The sequence below is a fragment of the Mustelus asterias genome, unplaced genomic scaffold (assembly GCF_964213995.1).
Source record: "Mustelus asterias unplaced genomic scaffold, sMusAst1.hap1.1 HAP1_SCAFFOLD_76, whole genome shotgun sequence".
Lineage (NCBI taxonomy): Eukaryota > Metazoa > Chordata > Chondrichthyes > Carcharhiniformes > Triakidae > Mustelus > Mustelus asterias.
Window position 1 is genome coordinate 118,365 of NW_027590135.1, and position 22,512 is coordinate 140,876.

The 22,512-nt window shown below is 44.9% G+C and overlaps 3 protein-coding genes and 2 non-coding genes across 6 annotated transcripts in view; 1 reads left to right on the top strand and 4 right to left on the bottom strand.

The window, feature by feature from the left end:
- Window positions 1-22,512, bottom strand: part of LOC144483578 (uncharacterized) — a 210,062-nt gene that overhangs the window by 17,875 nt on the left and 169,675 nt on the right. The gene's annotated exons all lie outside the window — the stretch shown is intronic.
- On the top strand, window positions 789-860 carry trnam-cau (transfer RNA methionine (anticodon CAU)). The gene has a single exon. It is a non-coding gene; the product is annotated as a tRNA-Met (tRNA).
- trnal-uaa (transfer RNA leucine (anticodon UAA)) lies at window positions 3,931-4,013 on the bottom strand. The gene has a single exon. It is a non-coding gene; the product is annotated as a tRNA-Leu (tRNA).
- LOC144483586 (histone H2A-like) lies at window positions 17,923-18,312 on the bottom strand. Its single transcript, XM_078202223.1, has one exon. It carries the CDS (start codon window positions 18,310-18,312, stop codon window positions 17,923-17,925), a length of 390 nt encoding a protein of 129 aa, XP_078058349.1.
- Window positions 19,825-20,800, bottom strand: LOC144483560 (histone H2B 1.2-like). Its single transcript, XM_078202196.1, has 2 exons — window positions 20,768-20,800; window positions 19,825-20,253 (listed from the first exon to the last, which is right to left on the bottom strand). Exons 1-2 carry the CDS (start codon window positions 20,798-20,800, stop codon window positions 19,825-19,827), a joined length of 462 nt encoding a protein of 153 aa, XP_078058322.1.

The following is a 22,512-nucleotide window of genomic DNA, read 5'->3' on the forward strand; positions in this document are numbered from 1 at the left end:
TTTTAGGGAATTCTGTATCTGTATTCCCAGATCCCTCTGTTCAACTGCACTCTTCAGAGTCCTACCATTTACCCTGTACGTTCTTCTTTGGTTTGTCCTTCCAAAGTGCAACATCTCACACTTGTCTGCGTTAAATTCCATTTGCCATTTTTCAGCCCATTTTTCTAGTTGGTCCAAATCCCTCTGCAGGCTTTGAAAACATCTTCCATCAGTCCAGAAGCATGACTCAGATCCAATCCTGAACGAGAATCCTAAACCTAAATAAAGTAAACTCGGAAGTTATGAGAGGTGAGTTTGCGAAAATAGATTACGGATTAATAGATTCATAAAATGGCATAACGGTCGATAGGCAATAGCTAATATTTAAGGCATAGTTGTATGTAATGGAAGAGTTATACATTCCTTTATGGCACGTAAACATAACTGGAAAGTGGCCCAATCATGGCTTACAAAATAAATTAAATAGTATTGGATCCAAAGAAGAATATGAGATTATAAAAGCGTGGAGCCATTTGTCAGCTCGAGCCTGCACCGCCATTCAATAAGATCATGGCTGATCTTTTCATGAACACTTTACACAAATGATCAGTCGGTCCATTCTCCTTTGTCTGTGCCTCCTGTCAGTCTCTTGCTGATTTTATGTGTGTTCCATTCTTGGTGTGTTAAGCGTGGAATTGTGCCGCCAGGCGGAGCTGCCGAGCACATTTTCTGACATTAAACAGCAATGCAACAGTGACATTTTGTCCTACTACAACTCAACAATAATAAGCAGGAAACTGTTATGTTATAGCAGAGTGGCGCAGCGGAAGCGTGCTGGGCCCATAACCCAGAGGTCGATGGATCGAAACCATTCTCTGCTATTCACGTTTTCAGGAGCAGTTTGAAAGAAAAACATTTTGCAGTTCCCCACAAATGTCTCTTCTATTTCTTTGCAGGAAACAGTTATTTTCATCAACTCTCGCTTGCAATAAACAATTTGAGCTGCAACAAGCTCACTGCTGTGAATGCTACAATGCCATATAGGTACACCCACAGTGCGTTTTTAATACTATGGTATTTGCTACCAAATAAACCTGTTGGACTTTAACCTGGTGTTGTGAGACTTCTTACTGTGAATGCTACAAACAGCTTTCCCACTTTCCTCAGAGCAGTTCTGACAGTCAAATGACCTTTAAATCACAGAATCCCTACAGTGCTGAAGGAGACTATTTGGCCCATTGAAACTGCACTGACTCTCCGACAGAGCATCCCATCCATGTCCTATAGCCAGAGCCCCACGCACCCACCCCGCTAATCTACCTAACCTTCACTTTTTACCACACAAAGGCAATCTAGAATGACCAATCCACCCAACCTGCACATCTTTGGACTGTGGAAGGAAGCCGGAGTACCCGGTTTCCAGATGTAACTTGCCTGGGTGAATGCAGCTCCAACAACACTAGAAGTTTGACACTATCCAGTACAAAGCATCTGACTTAATTCATTTCCCATCCACAAAGAGTCACTCCCTGCACCAAAAGTTAAAGTTAAAGTGTATTTATTAGTCACAATAAGGCTTATGTTACCATTGACAGACAGGGTCAGCAGTGCACACCATCTACAAGATGCATTGCCAGAATTCACAAAGGTGTATTTGACAGAACCTTCCAAACCCACCATGACTATAGCCGAGAAGGAAAAGGAAAAGCAGATGCATCAGAACAACACCACCTGGAAATCTCCCTCCAAGCCACTCATCATCAGGGCTTGGAAATATATCGCCGTTCCTTCAGTGTCAGTAGGTCAGAGTCCAGGAACTTCCCACTCCCCAACATCCCCCACAGCAAAGAAAAAACGCACTGTGGGTGTACCTATATGGCATTGGCAGCAGCAGTTGAAGATTGCAGTTCAGCACTGCCTACCCCAGGGCAATTAAGTGTGGGCAATAAATCCTGGCTGAGCCAGTGATGCCCTCATCCCATGAATGGATAAAGAAAAAAAAACAACTGATCAAAAAGGTTCCTCCTCACCTCTGCCTTAAAGGGGAGGTCACATTTTTCAAAAAAAAACTCTGCCCTTCTGGTCACATTTTCAGTGTAATTCTGAGCACAATCAGGATTATTTAGTAAGTGTTGCCCCATTGCAGAATCACATTGTGCAGTAGCAAAAGAGAAAATGCTGGAGAATCTCAGCAGGTGTGGCAGCATCTGTAAGGAGAGAAAAGAGCTGACGTTTCAAGTCCAGACGACCCTTTGTCGAAGACCTTTGTCATCATACAGATGCTGCCAGACCTGCTGAGATTTTCCAGAATTTTCTCTTTTGATTTCAGATTCCAGCATCCACAGTAATTTGCTTTTATTTGTGCAGTAGCGACCTGCCTGGTGATGTGTATGGTAGGATTTGTCGTCGTGATCTCCTGTATCCCCGTTGGTATGGGCTGCCCAAGACACACAATCAGTGTTGGAATCAATTCACATGTTTCAGTATCTGGTTCCATTCTGAATCTGAATTTGTCTGGTGTTATTTCTGAAGGTGCCAGTTATATATATCTGGCAGACACTTATAAAGTGTGTGAGTGTTGGATCATTCGAGACCTGTCAATGGCCTCTATATCTGTGAGCATTTCATATAAATGTGGCAAACATCAGTAATTTTAAATCCCTTGCTGCTGTTTGTGGAACATATGCTTTAATTCCCCTGGTACTGTTTGCAGAACATCAGCTTCATGCTGTTCCTGTCAGTGGAATTAATCATGTATGTAAATCTATGGTGCTGTTTAAAATTGTGTGTCTCATTTGGGATTTTTCACTCACGTCTCTCTCTATCTAATCTTCCATTTGTTTCCGTTACTCTGTGTGAGCCTTTGGTTGTTTCCAAATCCCTCAGTGATACAATTGGTGTGTGTGTGATTTATTTCATATCACTCAGACTCAGCTCCTGTGAGTGAGTGCAGTAAACAGCCTGTACTTTTCAGCTGTTGATGCTGAACATGTGATTCAGAACTATTCTCTTATTTATCAGTCTTTGGTATTTAGTGTGAGTATGGGATTAATTAAATAACCTTCAATCTCTGGGACAAGTTATCTATTTGGATTAATTCCAAATAACTTTCCAACACAGAAGGTTGCAGTAGGTTTGAAGCAAATAATGTGAGTGAGTTTCGGCCCAGCAATAAATCTCTGTCACTGTGAACACAATTGTGAAAGATAATGTATCCTTCAATCTGATACTGGATTGCTATGCAAGTTTCACTCAGGTTGTTCACATTGATTTGATCTGTGACAGTCTGATTCTGAGTAAGAATTTTGACATGAGTGTAAAATGGAGCTCAGTCTGGAATTGCTACAGTGTCTTCCATCTGGCTCAGTGTGAGTGAGGATTAGTTTATAATTTATGGTTCAGTTCATAGTCATCAAACTGATATTGTAACTTTTAGTTTCATAATCTGGGTGAGTTTTCAACTGGAACCTGAGTTTGTACCTCAGGTTATACTCGCTTTCAGAATATCTCAATCTGAGATTGTCCTTCAGATTTGTAACTAATGTATTTGTGAGAACTCACCATGGCGATTAGTACTGCCAGTTCCAAACCCCTGATGTGGGTGATATGACTGGTATTTAACTGGAATCTCAAAGTACATTATTAAGGTTAATTGTGTAACATTTAACCAAAAAAACATTTTACGGTTTTATCAGATACTTAATTTGGAGCAAAGGCTGCTCTATTGTGGGATTGACACAGTGATGATCTGATAATGGTTTGGACTGGGATTTATGGATCACCCTGTCAGCGGTATTGAGTTTGATTTGATTTCTTATTGTGACAAAAACTAATTACTATGCTGTGAAAACTCTGGTTTCTTGCGCACTATACAGACCGAGCATACCGTTCGCAGAGTATACAGACGAGAAGGAAAGGAGAGGGTGCAGAATGTAGTGTTAAAAATCCTTCTACCAGGAGTGGGGTTCGAACCCACGCGGACATATGTCCATTGGATCTTAAGTCCAACGCCTTAACCACTCGGCCATCCTGGTACGAAAACGAGACGTGATAGAGACACAGCATCTGCCATTCCTGCTGTTTGATTGCTGGATTGAAAATGTTCTGTTCTCGGAGACTGTGGAATTGATGAGCTGTCTGTGTCTCTGAGCTCGAAGTATGTGTGAGAAGGAGCTGGCGACATTCTTCCCTGTAACTCGTGTGGAGGAAATATCTGGTTTCTTCAAATATTTGTCTGTGGAAACAAAGTACATTAAACATCTCAAATCCAGATTCCGTCAGTTTAATCTCTATTAATAATCATTGTGAGCGGTTTGTGAGGCTGCAGACAGACTCCAGCTCTGATTGGTCACTCACATTTCAATCACATTCCTAACCAATGGGAGGATCAGGGAGAAGAAATGGGAGGTTTTGATTGGTTCACATTTTCAAACTGGAAAAACCCGCCAATTTCAGTGCAGGAAAAATACAAAATAACGGAACGCCTGAATGTTCAGGAAACTATTTCAATCTCACACTTTATAATCTGTTTATTGTATTTTCCCTCACACAATCCTGGCGCTATTTTAGGAACAGTTTGAATTTCTCAATCTCTTATCTATAACCCGCGGTAATCAGACCCCGTTCAGCAATTTAAAACGGAGCAAATCTCAGCTCAGTGGAAAAGCAGAAACATAGAGATTGCCAACCAACTCCTTCACACAGGCTTCACAGGGACAGAGGGAAACGGCTGATTTCTGATCCTCTCCCCTGAAAGCTGTCCGGAATGTTACAATGGAAGGTGTGGAGAGAATTCCTGACTCAATCCCGCCGGTGGAACAGGCAGCTTTGTGTCCGGAGAGTAGCGAGGGCCGGGGGGAGGCAGATCTTAAAGCGCTGCAATGGACTCAGGCGCTGCTTGTGCACAGATCTGGCTGATTCCGTCCTCTGGGAAAACTGCGGAATAAACAGATCAGCCCGAGAATAACCTCTTCATTCCCGCCTTTACTCTGTTCCGGGAGCGGTGCCCAGATAACTCGAGTGAAAAAAAAATATTTTTCTGAAACTGAATATAGTTATCATTAAATGTAAATAATTACGTCCTGATATTGTGCTGGGCCTCATTGTCCGTCACAAATCCCAGACTGGGGTTTAAAATCTGCTCTCAGTTCAGTTTGATTGTCCCTTCAATGTGAGAGTGTGTGTGAGGGGCGGATATGAAGTCCCATTCACAGCATTCCGGAACGGGACAAATCTCTATCTGTTTCTCGTAAGCACAATCTTTGATATCACTGTGAGAACCGACTCGCTTTGATTTTAGTTCGAACCCTGCTCGCAGCGGGTGTGATTTGAAATATTAACTCTACTGCTTGAGCCACTAACTCAAAGAAGGCTCGCAAAGTTTTCAGCACGGATTATAAAATCTTTGCCAGGGCTACGGCTTCACGCCTTGGATCCGTGCTGGACCACTTGATCCACCCTGACCAGTCCTACACGGTCCCGGGCCGTTGCATACATGACAATCTCCACCTGGTCCGGGACCTAATACATCACACCCAGAGGACTGGTCTGTCGGGCGCCTTCTTGTCATTAGATCAGGAGAAGGCGTTCGACAGGGTGGAGCACGAGTATTTACTCGGGACTCTGCGGGCATTCGGGTTCGGGACGCACTTTGTCGCCCGGATCCGATTACTGTACTCTGCCGCAGAGTGTCTGATTAAGGTTAACGGGTCCCTGACGGCGCCCCTTCGCTTTGGGAGAGGAGTACGGCAGGGCTGCCCCTTGTCCGGCCAACTGCATTCCGTATGCGTGGAGCCATTCCTGCGCCTCTTGCGGAGGAGGTTGTCAGGTTTGGCCCTGCGCGGACCGGACGTAGGGGTGGTCCTGTCAGCTTACGCCGACGACGTGCTCCTCATGTTCATGGACCCGGCTGACCTGCGGAGGATGCGAGAATGCCAGGCGGTGTACTCCGCTGCGTCCTCCGCCAGGATCAACTGGGCCAAGTGCTCCGGACTCCTTGTCGGTCCTTGGGAGACGGACCCCCTTCCGGAGGAGCTCAGGCCTTTCACCTGGAGCAGGACCAACCTCCTCTACTTGGGGGCCCATCTCTGCCCAGCCGAGGAATCCTGGCCGGTGAACTGGCGGGAGCTGGAGGCCAAAGTCTCCGGACAGGACTGCTCCGAGTGCTGTCCTACGAGTTCGCGTCATAAACCAGCTGGTCGCCTCCATGCTGTGGTACCGGCTGGTCCCTTTGACCCCTCCCCCTGGCTTTGTCACCGATATCCAGAGAACCCTCCTGCGATTCTTCTGGGGCAATCGACTGCACTGGGTCCCTGCTGCTGTCCTGTATCTCCCGCTTGAGGAGGGCAGACAAGGTCTGGTGTGCCTCCGCACTCAGATAGCGACCTTCCGCCTCCAGGCCCTGCAGAGGTACTTTTACGTTGAGCCCCCTCCACGATGGTGTGCCATGGCAACGTATTTCTTCCGCCACTGGCACGGCCTCAATTATGATGTGCAGCTCCTGCATATCGAACTGGGGCGTGCTTCGACCGCCCTGCAGGAGTTGCCCGTCTTTTACCAGGACCTCCTCACTGTCTAGAACAAGGTCGCCTCGCGACGCAGCTCCCCCCCGTCAGGAGTAGCGGCTCTCGTGCGAGAGCCGCTGCTCAGCAATCTGCTCCTCCAGCCGTATAACTTCAGGTGGCTGGCGGTGAGGAGGGCTGTGGACGCTGGGGTGACCAGAATCGGGGACGTGCTCGATGGCGGCGGGGCGGGCTGGATGAGTCCCCGCGTGCTGGCTGAGCGCACGGGGACGACCGTCCGGCGCGCGACCAAAGCCATCCTAGACCTTAGGACGGTCGTGCTCGGCCCCGAAACTGCACGCAAACTCGAGACGGCGCAGGCATGCGGTGGGATCCCGCCCGAGCGTTCCCCTGTTCGGGCGGAATTCCACATTGGCCCAAAGCCTCAGCCCCCCCTCCCTGGGTGAGGTGCCCCTGAGCCACCTTGCGGAAATGCCCTCTGTGCCTTTTTCTACCGCGCGGAGGCGTTTCCTGTGCGGGCTGCTGCTGCACACCCTCCACTATTGCTGGGCCGAAACTCACTCACATTATTTGCTTCATACCTACTGCATCAGTGGCCTATTTCTGTGTTGGAAAGTTATTTGGAATTAATCCAAATAGATAACTTGTCCCAGAGATTGAAGGTTATTTAATTAATCCCATACTCACACTAAATACCAAAGACTGATAAATAAGAGAATAGTTCTAATCACATGTTCAGCATCAACAGCTGAAAAGTACAGGCTGTTTACTGCACTCACTCACAGGAGCTGAGTCTGAGTGATATGAAATAAATCACACACACACCAATTGTATCACTGAGGGATTTGGAAACAACCAAAGGCTCACACAGAGTAACGGAAACAAATGGAAGATTAGATAGAGAGAGATGTGAGTGAAAAATCCCAAATGAGACACACAATTTTAAACAGCATCATAGATTTACATACATGATTAATTCCACTGACAGGAACAGCATGAAGCTGATGTTCTGCAAACAGTACCAGGGGAATTAAAGCATATGTTCCATAAACAGCAGCAGGGGATTTAAAATTACTGATGTTTGCCACACTTATATAAAATGCTCACAGATATAGAGGCCATTGACAGGTCTAGAATGATCCGACACTCACACACTTTATAAGTGTCTGCCAGATATATATAACTGGCACCTTCAGAAATAACACCAGACAAATTCAGATTCAGAATGGAACCAGATACTGAAACATGTGAATTGATTCCAACACTGATTGTCTTGGGCAGCCCATACCTACGGGGATATGATGGATCATGACGACAATTCCTACCATACACATCACCAGGCAGGTCTCTATTGCACAAATAAAAGCAAATTACTGTGGATGCTGGAATCTGAAATCAAAAGAGAAAATTCTGGAAAATCTCAGCAGGTCTGGCAGCATCTGTAAGATGACAAAGGTCTTCGACAAAGGGTCATCTGGAATCGAAACGTCAGCTCTTTTCTCTCCATACAGATGCTGCCACACCTGCTGAGATTCTCCAGCATTTTCTCTTTTGCTACTGCACAATGTGATTCTGCAATGGGGCAACACTTACTAAATAATCCTGATTGTGCTCAGAATTACACTGAAAATGTGACCAGAAGAGCAGAATTTTTTTTGAAAGATGTGACCTCCCCTTTAAGGCAGAGGTGAGGAGGAACCTTTTTGATCAGTTGTTTTTTTTTACTTTATCCATTCATGGGATGAGGGCATCACTGGCTCGGCCAGGATTTATTGCCACCCATAATTGCCCTGGGGTAGGCGGTGCTGAACTGCAACCTTCAACTGCTGCTGCCAATGCCATATAGGTACACCCACAGTGTGTTTTTTTTTTGGGGGGGGGGGATGTTGGGGAGTGGGAAGTTCCTGGACTCTGACCTACTGACACTGAAGGAACGGCGATATATTTCCAAGCCCTGATGATGAGTGGCTTGGAGGGAGATTTCCAGGTGATGTTGTTCTGATGCATCTGCTTTTCCTTTTCCTTCTCGGCTATAGTCATGTTGGGTTTGGAAGGTTCTGTCAAATAAACCTTTGTGAATTCTGGCAATGCATCTTGTAGATGGTGTGCACTGCTGACCCTGTCTGTCAATGGTAACATAAGCCTTATTGTGACTAATAAATACACTTTAACTTTAACTTTTGGTGGAGGGAGTGACTCTTTGTGGATGGGAAACGAATTAAGTCAGATGCTTTGTACTGGATAGTGTCAAACTTCTAGTGTTGTTGGAGATGCATTCACCCAGGCAAGTTACATCTGGAAACCGGGTACTCCGGCTTCCTTCCACAGTCCAAAGATGTGCAGGTTGGGTGGATTGGTCATTCTAGATTGCCTTTGTGTGGTTAAAAAGTGAAGGTCAGGGAGATTAGCGGGGTGGGTGCGTGGGACTCTGGCTATAGGACATGGATGGGATGCTCTGTCGGAGAGTCAGTGCAGTTTCAATGGGCCAAATGGTCTCCTTCAGCACTGTAGGGATTCTGTGATTTAAAGGTCATTTGACTGTCAGGACTGCCCTGAGGAAAGTGTGAAAGCTGTTTGTAGCATTTGCAGCAGTGAGCTTGTTGCAGATCAAATGGTTGATTGCAAGCGAGAGTCGATGAAAATAACTGTTTCCTGCAAAGAAATAGAAGAGACACTTGTGGGGAACTGCAAAATGTTTTTCTTTCAAACTGCTCCTGAAAAGGTGAATAGCAGAAAATGGTTTTGATCCATCGACTTCTGGGTTACGGGCGCAGCACGCTTCCGCTGTGCCACTCTGCTATTACCTAACAGCTTCTTGCTTATTATTGCTGAGCTGTAGTAGGACAAAATGTCACTGTTGCATTGCTGTTTAATGTCAGAAAATGTGCTCAGCAGCTCCGCCTGGCGGCACAATTCCATGCTTAACACACCAAGAATGGAACACACATAAAAGCAGCAAGAGACTGACAGGAGGCACAGGCAAAGGAGAATGGACCGACTGATCATTTGTGTAAAGTGTTCATGAAAAGATCAGCCATGATCTTATTGAATGGCGGTGCAGGCTCGAGCTGACAAATGGCCTACTGATGCTCCACGCTTTTATAATCTCATATTCTTCTTTGGATCCAATACTATTTAATTTATTTTGTTAGCCATGATTGGGGCACTTTCCGGTTATGTTTACGTGCCAGAAAGGAATGTATAACTCTTCCATTACATACAACTATGCCTTAAATATTAAACATTAAATATTAGCCATTGCCTATCGACCGTTATGCCATTTTATGAATCTATTAATCCGTAATCTATCTGTAATTCTGTAATTACATAACAAGTGAGCTGCTGCAGAGACAAACAGTTAATAGCAAATATTTCAGATCAACATCTGCCCATCAGAACTGTTTGAAGTTAGAAATGTAATACATTACAGGCAAATGGAGAGGAGAGGGGCTCATGTGAAAAAGAACGAAATGGAATATCTGTGACATGCACACATGCATTAAATAGTAAGAATTAGTTACACAGTGAAAGGGATAATCACCAGATACATAAAGTAAGAAAAATCTGAAAGGAGGAGAGGTGCTCTGAACACCAGGAAAGACCCAGGACAGAATAATCCGTGTGAGAGTGAGATGCAGAATGAAAATGGCAGGTGACTAGAAACTCTTCTCAGAAATTCAATCATCATTGTGAACTGATTGGAAATGTTCCAAGTGTGGGACATGGGAGCGACACACTTGTGAACCCTGCCTGCCACAGAGCGGTGAGAAGATTGGTTGAGGAAAGGGAAGAAATACCAGCAGTTCCTGAATGGAAGGCCGCATTACCTTTCCTCACAGTTCAGTGTCTACATGCAGGAGAATTAGCTTTTGCAACATTATATTTTTTCTAAAATTTCACTGCTAATGATGTGCTCTGCATTGGTAGATTGAGTGACTGCTTTGTGGAACATCTCCCATCAGTCCAGAAGCATGACTCAGATCCAATCCTGAACGAGAATCCCAAACCTAAATAACGTAAACTAGGAAGTTATGAGAGGTGAGTTTGCTAAAATAGATTACGGATTAATACATTCATAAAATGACATAACGGTCGATAGGCAATGGCTAATATTTAAGGCATAGTTGTATGTAATGGAAGAGTTATACATTCCTTTCTGGCACGTAAACATAACTGGAAAGTGGCCCAATCATGGATAACAAAATAAATTAAATAGTATTGGATCCAAAGAAGAATATGAGATTATAAAAGCGTGGAGCATCAGTAGGCCATTTGTCAGCTCGAGCCTGCACCGCCATTCAATAAGATCATGGCTGATCTTTTCATGAACACTTTACACAAATGATCAGTCGGTCCATTCTCCATTGTCTGTGTCTCCTGTCAGTCTCTTGCTGCTTTTATGTGTGTTCCATTCTTGGTGTGTTAAGCATGGAATTGTGCCGCCAGGCGGAGCTGCCGAGCACATTTTCTGACATTAAACAGCAATGCAACAGTGACATTTTGTCCTACTACAACTCAGCAATAATAAGCAGGAAACTGTTAGCTTATAGCAGAGTGGCGCAGCGGAAGCGTGCTGGGCCCATACCCCAGAGGTCGACGGTTCGAAACCATTCTCTACTATTCACGTTTTCAGGAGCAGTTTGAAAGAAAAACATTTTGCAGTTCCCCATAAGTGTCTCTTCTATTTCTTTGCAGGAAGCAGTTATTTTCATCAACTCTCGCTTGCAATCAACCATTTGATCTGCAACAAGCTCACTGCTGCAAATGCTACAAACAACTTTCCCACTTTCCTCAGGGCAGTCCTGACAGTCAAATGACCTTTAAATCACAGAATCCCTACAGTGCTGAAGGAGATCATTTGGCCCATTGAAACTGCACTGACTCTCCGACAGAGCATCCCATCCATGTCCTATAGCCAGAGCCCCACGCACCCACCCCGCTAATCTACCTAACCTTCACTTTTTACCACACAAAGGGCAATCTAGAATGACCAATCCACCCAACTTGCACATCTTTGGACTGTGGAAGGAAGCCGGAGTACCTGGTTTCCAGATGTAACTTGCCTGGGTGAATGCAGCTCCAACAACACTAGAAGTTTGACACTATCCAGTACAAAATATCTGACTTAATTCGTTTCCCATCCACAAAGAGTCACTCCCTCCACCAAAAGTTAAAGTTAAAGTGTATTTATTAGTCACAATAAGGCTTATGTTACCATTGACAGACAGGGTCAGCAGTGCACACCATCTACAAGATGCATTGCCAGAATTCACAAAGGTGCATTTGACAGAACCTTCCAAACCCACAATGACAATAGCCGAGAAGGAAAAGGAAAAGCAGATGCATCAGAACAACACCACCTGGAAATCTCCCTCCAAGCCACTCATCATCAGGGCTTGGAAATATATCGCCGTTCCTTCAGTGTCAGTAGGTCAGAGTCCAGGAACTTCCCACTCCCCAACATCCCCCGCCAAAGACAAAACACACTTTGGGTGTACCTATATGGCATTGGCAGCAGCAGTTGAAGATTGCAGTTCAGCACTGCCTACCCCAGGGCAATTAAGTGTGGGCAATAAATCCTGGCTGAGCCAGTGATGCCCTCATCCCATGAATGGATAAAGAAAAAAAAACAACTGATCAAAAAGGTTCCTCCTCACCTCTGCCTTAAAGGGGAGGTCACATTTTTCAAAAAAAAACTCTGCCCTTCTGGTCACATTTTCAGTGTAATTCTGAGCACAATCAGGATTATTTAGTAAGTGTTGCCCCATTGCAGAATCACATTGTGCAGTAGCAAAAGAGAAAATGCTGGAGAATCTCAGCAGGTGTGGCAGCATCTGTAAGGAGAGAAAAGAGCTGACGTTTCAAGTCCAGACGACCCTTTGTCGAAGACCTTTGTCATCTTACAGATGCTGCCAGACCTGCTGAGATTTTCCAGAATTTTCTCTTTTGATTTCAGATTCCAGCATCCACAGTAATTTGCTTTTATTTGTGCAGTAGCGACCTGCCTGGTGATGTGTATGGTAGGATTTGCCGTCATGATCCACCATATCCCCGTAGGTATGGGCTGCCCAAGACACACAATCAGTGTTGGAATCAATTCACATGTTTCAGTATCTGGTTCCATTCTGAATCTGAATTTGCCTGGTGTTGTTTCGGAGGGTGCCAGTTAGAAATATCTGGCAGACTCTTATAAAGTGTGTGAGTGTTGGATCATTCGAGACCTGTCAATGGCCTCTATATCTGTGAGCATTTCATATAAGTGTGGCAAACATCAGTAATTTTAAATCCCCTGCTGCTGTTTGTGGAATATATGCTTTAATTCCTCTGGTACTGTTTGCAGAACATCAGCTTCATGCTGTTCCTGTCAGTGGAATTAATCATGTATGTAAATCTATGATGCTGTTTAAAATTGTGTGTCTCATTTGGGATTTTTCACTCACGTCTCTCTCTATCTAATCTTCCATTTGTTTCCGTTACTCTGTGTGAGCCTTTGGTTGTTTCCAAATCCCTCAGTGATACAATTGGTGTGTGTGTGATTTATTTCATATCACTCAGACTCAGCTCCTGTGAGTGAGTGCAGTAAACAGCCTGTACTTTTCAGCTGTTGATGCTGAACATGTGATCAGAACTATTCTCTTATTTATCAGTCTTTGGTATTTAGTGTGAGTATGGGATTAATTAAATAACCTTCAATCTCTGGGACAAGTTATCTATTTGGATTAATTCCAAATAACTTTCCAACACAGAAATAGGCCACTGATGCAGTAGGTTTGAAGAAAATAATGTGAGTGAGTTTTGGCCCAGTAACAAATCTCTGTCACTGTGAACACAACTGTGAAAGGTAATGTATCCTTCAATCTGATACTGGATTGCTATGCACGTTTCACTCAGGTTGTTCACATTGATATGATCTGTGACAGTCTGATTCGGAGTAAGAATTTTGACATGAGTGTAAAATGGAGCTCAGTCTGGAATTGGCACAATGTCTTCCATCTGGCTCAGTGTGAGTGAGGATTAGTTTATAATTTATGGTTCAGTTCATAGTCATCAAATTGATATTGTAACTTTTAGGTTCATAATTTCGGTGAGTTTTCAACTGGAACCTGAGTTTGTATCTCAGGTTATACTCGCTTTCAGAATATCTCAATCTGAGATTGTCTTTCAGATTTGTATCTAATGTATTTGTGAGAACTCACCATGGCGATTAGTACTGCCACTTCCAAACCCCTGATGTAGGTGATATAACTGGTATTTAACTGGAATCTCAAAGTACATTATTAAGGTTAATTGTGTAACATTTAACCAAAAAACCATTTTACGGTTTTATCTGATACTTAATTTGGAGCAAAGGCTGCTCTATTGTGGGATTGACACAGTGATGATCTGATAATGGTTTGGACTGGGATTTATGGATCACCCTGTCGGCGGTATTGAGTTTGATTTGATTTCTTATTGTGACAAGAAATAATTACTATGTTGTGAAAACTCTGGTTGCGTGCGCACTTCGCAGTGTATACAGAGGAGAGGGTGCAGAATGTAGTGTTAAAAATCCTTCTTAAGTCCAACGCCTTAACCACTCGGCCATCCTGGTACGAAAACGAGACGTGATAGGGACACAGCATCTGCCATTCCTGCTGTTTGATTGCTGGATTGAAAATGTCCCTCTGCAATCATTTCTGTTCTCGGAGACTGTGGAATTGATGAGCTGTCTGTGTCCTCTTTTTAGGTCAAACCAAACCAAGTAAACAAACACAGATTAAATCAGGACAAAGTAAAAGGGGCAGCTCCCCAAAAAGGAGGGGGAACAGCCCGAACAGAAATCAAAGTACAAAGGAAACTTAAAAACATCAAATTAAAATGTGATTATTTCTCTGAGCTCGGAGAATGTGTGAGAAGGAGCTGGCGACATTCTTCCCTGTAACTCGTGTGGAGTTCTTCAAATATTTATCTGTGGAAACAAAGAACATTCAATAACTCAAATACAGATTCCGTCAGTTTAATCTCTATTAATAATCATTATGAGCGGTTTGTGAGGCTGCAGCCAGACACTAGCTCTGATTGGTCACTCTCATTTCAATCACATTCTTCACCAATCGGAGAGCCAGGGGGAAGAAATGGGAGATTTTGATTGGTTCACATTTTCAAATTGGGAAAAACCCGCCAATTTCAGTGCAGGAAAAGTATAAAATAACGGAACGCCTTAACGTTCAGGAAACTATTTCAATCTCACACTTTATAATCTGTTTATTGTATTTTCCCTCACAGAATCCTGGCGCTATTTTAGGAACAGTTTGAATTTCTCAAACTCTTATCTATAACCCGCGGTAATCAGTCCCCGTTCAGCAATTTGAAACGGAGCAAATCTCAGCTCAGTGGAAAAGCAGAAACACAGAGATTGCCAACCAACTCCTTCACACAGACTTCACAGGGACAGAGAGAAACGGCTGATTTCTGACCCTCTCCCCGAAAGCTGTCGGGAATGTTACAATGGAAGGTGTGGAGAGAATTCCTGACTCAATCCCGCCGGTGGAACAGGCAGGTTTGTGCCCGGAGAATAGGGAGCGCCGGGGGGAGGCAGATCTTAAAGCGCTGCAATGGACTCAGGCGCAGCTTGTGCGCAGATCTCGCTGATTCCGTCCTCTGGGAAAACTGCGGAATAAACAGATCAGCCCGAGAATAACCTCTTCGTTCCCGCCTTTATTCTGTTCCGGGAGCGGTGCCCAGATAACTCGAGTGAAAAAAAAATCTTATTCTGAAACTGAATATAGTTATACATAGCACATAGAACATAGAACAGTACAGCACAGAACAGGCCCTTCGGCCCACGATGTTGTGCCGACCTTCATCTGAAACCAAGATCAAGCTATCCCACTCCCTATCATCCTGGTGTGCTCCATGTGCCTATCCAATAACCGCTTAAATGATCCTAAAGTGTCTGACTCCACTATCACTGCAGGCAGTCCATTCCACACCCCAACCACTCTCTGCGTGAAGAACCTACCTCTGATATCCTTCCTATATCTCCCACCATGAACCCTATAGTTATGCCCCCTTGTAATAGCTCCATCCACCCGAGGAAATAGTCTTTGAACGTTCACTCGATCTATCCCCTTCATCATTTTATAAACCTCTATTAAGTCTCCCCTCAATCTCCTCCGCTCCAGAGAGAACAGCCCCAGCTCCCTCAACCTTTCCTCATAAGACCGACACTCCAAACCAGGCAGCATCCTGGTAAATCTCCTCTGCACTCTTTCCAGCGCTTCCACATCCTTCTTATAGTGAGGTGACCAGAACTGCACGCAATATTCCAAATGCGGTCTCACCAAGGTCCTGTACAGTTGCAGCATAACCCCACGGCTCTTAAACTCCAACCCCCTGTTAATAAAAGCTAACACACTATATGCCTTCTTCACAGCTCTATCCACTTGACTGGCAACCTTTAGAGATCTGTGGATATGGACCCCAAGATCTCTCTGTTCCTCCACAGTCTTCAGAACCCTACCTTTGACCCTGTAATCCACATTTAAATTAGTCCTACCAAAATGAATCACCTCACATTTATCAGGGTTAAACTCCATTTGCCATTTTTCAGCCCAGCTTTGCATCCTATCTATGTCTCTTTGCAGCCTACAAGACCCCTCCACCTCATCCACTACTCCACCAATCTTGGTGTCATCAGCAAATTTACTGATCCACCCTTCAGCCCCCTCCTCTAAGTCATTAATAAAAATCACAAAGAGCAGAGGACCAAGCACCGATCCCTGTGGCACTCCGCTAGCAACCTGCCTCCAGTCCGAAAATTTTCCATCCACCACCACCCTCTGTCTTCGATCAGATAGCCAGTTACCTATTCAATCGGCCAACTTTCCCTCTATCCCACACCTCCTTACTTTCATCATAAGCCGACCATGGGGGACCTTATCAAACGCCTTACTAAAATCCATGTATATGACATCAACCGCCCTACCTTCATCAACACACCTAGTTACCTCCTCAAAAAATTCTATCAAATTTGTGAGGCACGATTTGCCCTTCACAAATCCGTGCTGACTATCCCGGATTAATCCGCATCTTTCTAAATGGTCGTAAATCCCATCCCTAAGGACCTTTTCCATCAATTTACCAACCACCGAAGTCAGACTAACCGGTCTATAATTACCAGGGTCATTTCTATTCCCTTTCTTAAACAGAGGAACAACATTTGACACTCTCCAGTCCTCTGGCACCATCCCCGTGGACAGTGAGGACCCAAAGATCAAAGCCAAAGGCTCTGCAATCTCATCCCTCGCCTCCCAAAGAATCCTAGGATACATTTCATCAGGCCCAGGGGACTTATCGACCTTCAGTTTATTCAAAACTGCCAGTACATCCTCCCTCCGAACATCTATTTCCTCCAGCCCATGAGCCTGTAACACCTTCTCTTCCTGAAAAACATGGCCCCTCTCCTTGGTGAACACTGAAGAAAAGTATTCATTCATCACCTCGCCTATCTCTACTGATTCCATACACAAGTTCCCACCACTGTCCTTGACCGGCCCTAACCTCACCCTGGTCATTCTTTTATTCCTCACATAAGAGTAAAAAGCCTTGGGGTTTTCCTTGATCCGACCCGCCAAGGACTTCTCATGTCCCCTCCTAGCTCTCCTCAGCCCCTTTTTCAGCTCATTCCTTGCTAACTTGTAACCCTCAATCGAGCCATCTGAACCTTGTTTCCTCATCCCTACATAAGCTTCCCTCTTCCTTTTCACAAGACATTCCACCTCTTTTGTGAACCACGGTTCCCTCACTCGGCCATTTCCTCCCTGCCTACATCATTAAATGTAAATAATTACGTCCTGATATTGTGCTGGGCCTCATTGTCCGTCACAAATCCCAGACGGGTTGAAAATCTGCTCTCAGTTCAGTTTGATTGTTCCTTCAATCTGAGTGTGTGTGTGAGGGGCGGATATGAAGTCCCATTCACAGCATTCCGGAACGGGACAAATCTCTATCCTCCAGAAAGAGATTTCTCATTCACTCAATAAGGGAAAAGATGGCGCAGATTTTTCAGATTGTGGGTGGCTCTTAAAAGAGCCGTTGAGTTTGAGGTGCTTTTCAGCCATCAATCTTTGATGCTGTTTCTCACTCTGGGGCAATTGTGTACCTGAATTTAAATAATTACCTCAGACATGGTGCTGGAAATGATATTTCCAACATATGTAAAATGTTCTCCAATAAATAGCATAAATTTACATGCATTAAAACACCTGGGTCAGTAATGTGCACAGGGCGAACTACGGATTGATAAAGCAAAGCGAGAAACAGCTCTACTGTGAAGAGCAGTACAGTGTCTCTGACGGTTAGACAACAGATCACCCTTTTTCAGATAAAGTGAGTGGCTCTGAAAAGAGCCTTTGGGTTATCAGATTAAAGAATGGTCGCTTCACTTGCTCTTGGACGAGGCCGCAGAAGTTTTCTTGGGCAGCAACACGGCCTGGATATTAGGCAGCACCCCGCCCTGAGCCATGGTCACTCCTCCCAGCAGCTTGTTGAGCTCCTCGTCGTTGCGGACGGCCAGCTGCAGGTGTCTGGGGATGATGCGGGTCTTCTTGTTGTCCCGGGCCGCGTTCCCGGCCAACTCCAGGATTTCAGCGGTCAGATACTCGAGCACAGCAGCCAGATAGACCGGGGCTCCGGCACCCACACGCTCAGCATAGTTGCCCTTTCTCAGGAGCCTGTGAACACGGCCCACCGGGAACTGCAGTCCAGCCCGGGAGGAGCGAGACTTGGCCTTGGCCCGAGCTTTCCCGCCGCTCTTTCCTCTTCCAGACATCTGCACAATCTCACAAACACTTTCACAAAGAATGCTGAAATCCACTCCCTTTCGCTTCTCTTATAGCTCCGGGAGGAATGGAGGTGCGGACATTGCAAAGATGTGCGGGTTAGGTTGATTGGCCAGGTTAAAAATTGCCCCTTAGAGTCCTGGGATGCGTAGGTTAGAGGGATTAGCAAGTAAATATGTGGGGATAGGGCCTGGGTGGGATTGTGGTCGGTGCAGACTCGATGGGCCGAACGGCCTCCTTCCGCACTGTAGGGTTTCTATGATTGCTGATTGGTCACTTTGTTGCTGCCTCTCAGCATCTTGTTCATATGACCAATCAGAAATCTGCCTAACTCACCAATCCGGGGAGCCCACGGAGTGATAGCGGAAAATAACGGCGCCAAAATCTCAGATTCCAACCGATTTCATTTCAAACCGTAAAAGCCGCCAAAGCGGAAAATAACAAGAGTTTCGGAAATTATTCTAATCGGTAATGGTGAATTCATTTTGAGGAATGTAAGAATCTCCCTTTCTCTCTTCCCCAGTCTATAGTTAACCTGTATCTGGCAGTTTCTGATTTTCAGTCTGGGTTTATCTGAAAACAAGCCGAAAATAAATTGTTCAGCTTTGGAAAGTTCGCAGATATATTTCTCAAACAAGAAATACGGTTAATACCAAATCCCATCAATAATTAACTATCTATCAACAACGTTTTTAAAACATCAGTCTGTGTTTGCACAATTTCACATTTTATCCCAAGTTGCAGATTTGCTTTTAGAATGCGGGATACATTCGGGGTTAATCTCTTTCTTTTTAAAACTCTCGAACCAGCCGCCAGAAAGTTTCATTGACATCGTTCTGCAAACGGACGGGCTGTTCTCCATCTTCGTCGAGACTGAAGGTTCCTGCACAACCGGGGCTTATAGGGAATAAACTAATCGATCATTGAGACCAAACTGGAAACTGAGGAGTTTGCACTTTTTCCCCCGATTCCGCGTGGTTTTCCTGCGGGCACTCCGCTTTCTTCACACAGCCCAAAGATATGCGGGTTGGGTGGATTGGCTATGCTAAATTGCCCCAGTGTGAGAGGGATTAACAGGGTAAATATGTAGGGTCACGAGGATGGGTGAGGGATTGTTGTAGGTGCAAACTCAATGGGCCGAATGGCCCCCTGTACTGCAGGGATTCGATGATTCTGACACATTTGCTCCATTCGCTCTCTCTCTCTAAAGCCTGGGAAAGGGACCTAATATCAACGCGTCTGAGATCTAAACCCAGAGAGGGTCAGGAACGAGTTAATTAATTTTAAATATTACTCAGACCCAATGATCCACCGGGCGGTTGACTTACATTACTCCGTGTCTATCATTGATAACCAGAAAAACAGCAATTATGATTGTTCGAGACGCTGCGTCGTAAAATAATAAATGAAACTAAATGGATGATACAGCCTTTTCCCAGAGATTGTGGATGGCTCTTAAAAGAGCCGTTGTGTTTGGAGTGTTTTTCAGTCCATGGGGAGTTTTACTTGGAGCTGGTGTACTTGGTCACCGCCTTTGTCCCTTCCGACACGGCGTGCTTGGCCAGTTCCCCGGGCAGCAGCAGGCGCACGGCGGTCTGGATCTCCCGGGAGCTGATGGTGCTGCGCTTGTTGTAATGGGCCAGGCGGGAAGCCTCACCCGCGATGCGCTCGAAAATATCGTTCACGAACGAGTTCATGATGCTCATGGCCTTGGAGGAGATGCCGGTGTCGGGGTGAACCTGCTTCATCACTTTGTAGATGTAGATGGAGTAACTCTCCTTCCTCGACTTTCGCCGCTTCTTGCCGCCCTTTGCTGGCAGCTTTTTTTGCGTTTTTTTGGCGCCCTTCTTGGAAACCGGCGCTTTCTTCTCATCCACCATTGTCACAGTTAATTTCAGACACAGAATCACTGAGTCGCGCTCGGAACTCCTCTTTTATAGACCAAAGCAGAGGCCTATGCTAATGAAGCATGGCTGAACGCCCTGTTCCCCATTGGCTCATTCACAATGATGTCAATTCGTGATGCTGTCTCTGATTGGTTAGTTTAGATACCCAAACACATGGGCCTCTTTTTGGGTCAAACCAAAGAAACAAACTTAAATTAAGTCAGGACAAAGTAAAAGGGGCAGCTCCCCAAAAGGAGGGGAAACAGCCCGAACAAAAATCAAAGTACAAAGGAAACTTCAAGATATCAAATTAAAATGTGATTATCAGGGTCGATAACGCACCCCAACCCCTGCGGTGCCCAACGGGCACGGCCAAACACATTGGTTGCTGCTCAAATCCACAAACTTGTCAATCCGTCCTTTCCCCTTGTCCGCCCCGATCCACCCAACCCCCTGACCCTCTCACTCCCTCTGCCGCACCAGCGCATTTCTCTCTGCTGCTAATCCCACATCACTCTATCAGACTGCTGATACTGTTCATACATTTCCCCTTCCTCACCAGCACCAACTGCTCTGCTTTACTTCCGCCCATCACCGGGAGCTGGCAGTGCAGAATATCTGGGCTCAGACAGGGGTTAATGCGAGCTCTGCTGTGCGTGTTAAAGGGGAATAAGTTTGATGAGCAGCAGCCACAAGTCCCACATGTGACACTAACATTGTGGCTAAAACAGAAAACTGACTGAAAGAAGGAGTGGAATGAGAGTTGGACATTACTGGCTGCAAGGTGTTCAGGGACGATTAGTCAAACAATCCCGGAGGGTGATTTACTGTGATCTCTGATATATGTCCGTGTGTTTTATTTTCTCTATAACATTCAGTATTTAAGAGAGTGTGGGCTTTACAGTATGTTGGTTCCGGGATGTTATTCTGTATTTCATTTGGCACCTGTTGGTTTCTGGAATGGAAAATCTTGCGATTTTTTTCTAGCTGCGCTTCTCAGTTTTGGATTTGTTTGTGTTATTTCACTGCACACTTTAATTTCTGCCATGTGAGTAGGTTTTTAATCTATGCATAACAGTCTTTGGTATAAGTGTGTTGGTATTTTCCCAAACATGCTGTTCTATTATTTGGAGTGTGTCTCTACCACTAATTCTCAAGGTCTCAGTTATGTGTGATGTTACAGTTCCCATTGAGGTTGATATTGCCCAGTGATCATCTGAAAGGGTCACATGACAAAGGTTCACAACTTGTACTGTAACAAATTAAAGTCAACACTAACCAACGAATCAACATTTGCCCCTTAGCGTCATGGGATTGAATGATAAATACATGGGGTTCCGGGGAAAGGGCCTGGATGGGACTGTGGTCAGTGCAGGCTCGATGGGCCGAATGGCCTCCTTCTGTACTGTAGGGATTCTATGAAACGTCACTTAGCCACTAAAGCACTAAATAGAGATGAGACACCATCCTGCCTATCATGACTATTAACTTATGCATGTTCTTTATTCAACATCTAGTACACTCTGCTAGCGAGGTGTGGATTGCTTATAAGTTCCTGAAACATAAATATGGATTTCAGTCTGTGCCAGTCATTTTCTGCTTTATTACAACGGGCTTTATTCTGTCCCTCTCTGTTTCTGGCCTGGAAGGAGTTCAGGTAGGTCCTGCTGTCAGTGTGTGGTAGGTCTGCGTGTCTTTATGCAGAATCTGTTAATTGTTGCAATGTGAGTATTATTTTTCCTGTCAGTGTGAGGAAGATGTGGGTTGTACTCTGTAGCTGCTGTATTTTATGAGTAGGTCATATCAAGTTGGCAGACAATGACAAGTAGGGTACAACAAGGATCACAATCTATATCAATCATTGGGATGCAGCGATTAAAGGCAATAGTTCCAACTTTGGAGAATGCACAAAAAAGGTGGAAGTGTGAGTTGTGAGGAGGAGGCAAAAACTCCTCAAGGGGATTTGAAGTGGCTAAAAGAGTGGGCAACAATTTTGCAGATGGAATGCAATGTGCAGAGTATTCCTTAAATGATGAGGGGCTTGAAAGTGTTGAAATGCAAAAGCACTTGACTGTTCCTATTCATGAGTCACAGAAAACTAATCTGCAGCTAGAACAAGCAATTAAGAAGGAAAAGCCTTTATTACAAGATGTTTTGAATATAGGGGTAAAGATGTTTTACTGTACAAAGAACAAAGAACAAAGAAAATTATAGCACAGGAACAGGCCCATCAGACCTCCAAGCCTGCAGCGACCATGCCGCCTGACTTAACTAAAACCCCCTACGCTTCCGGGGACGATATCC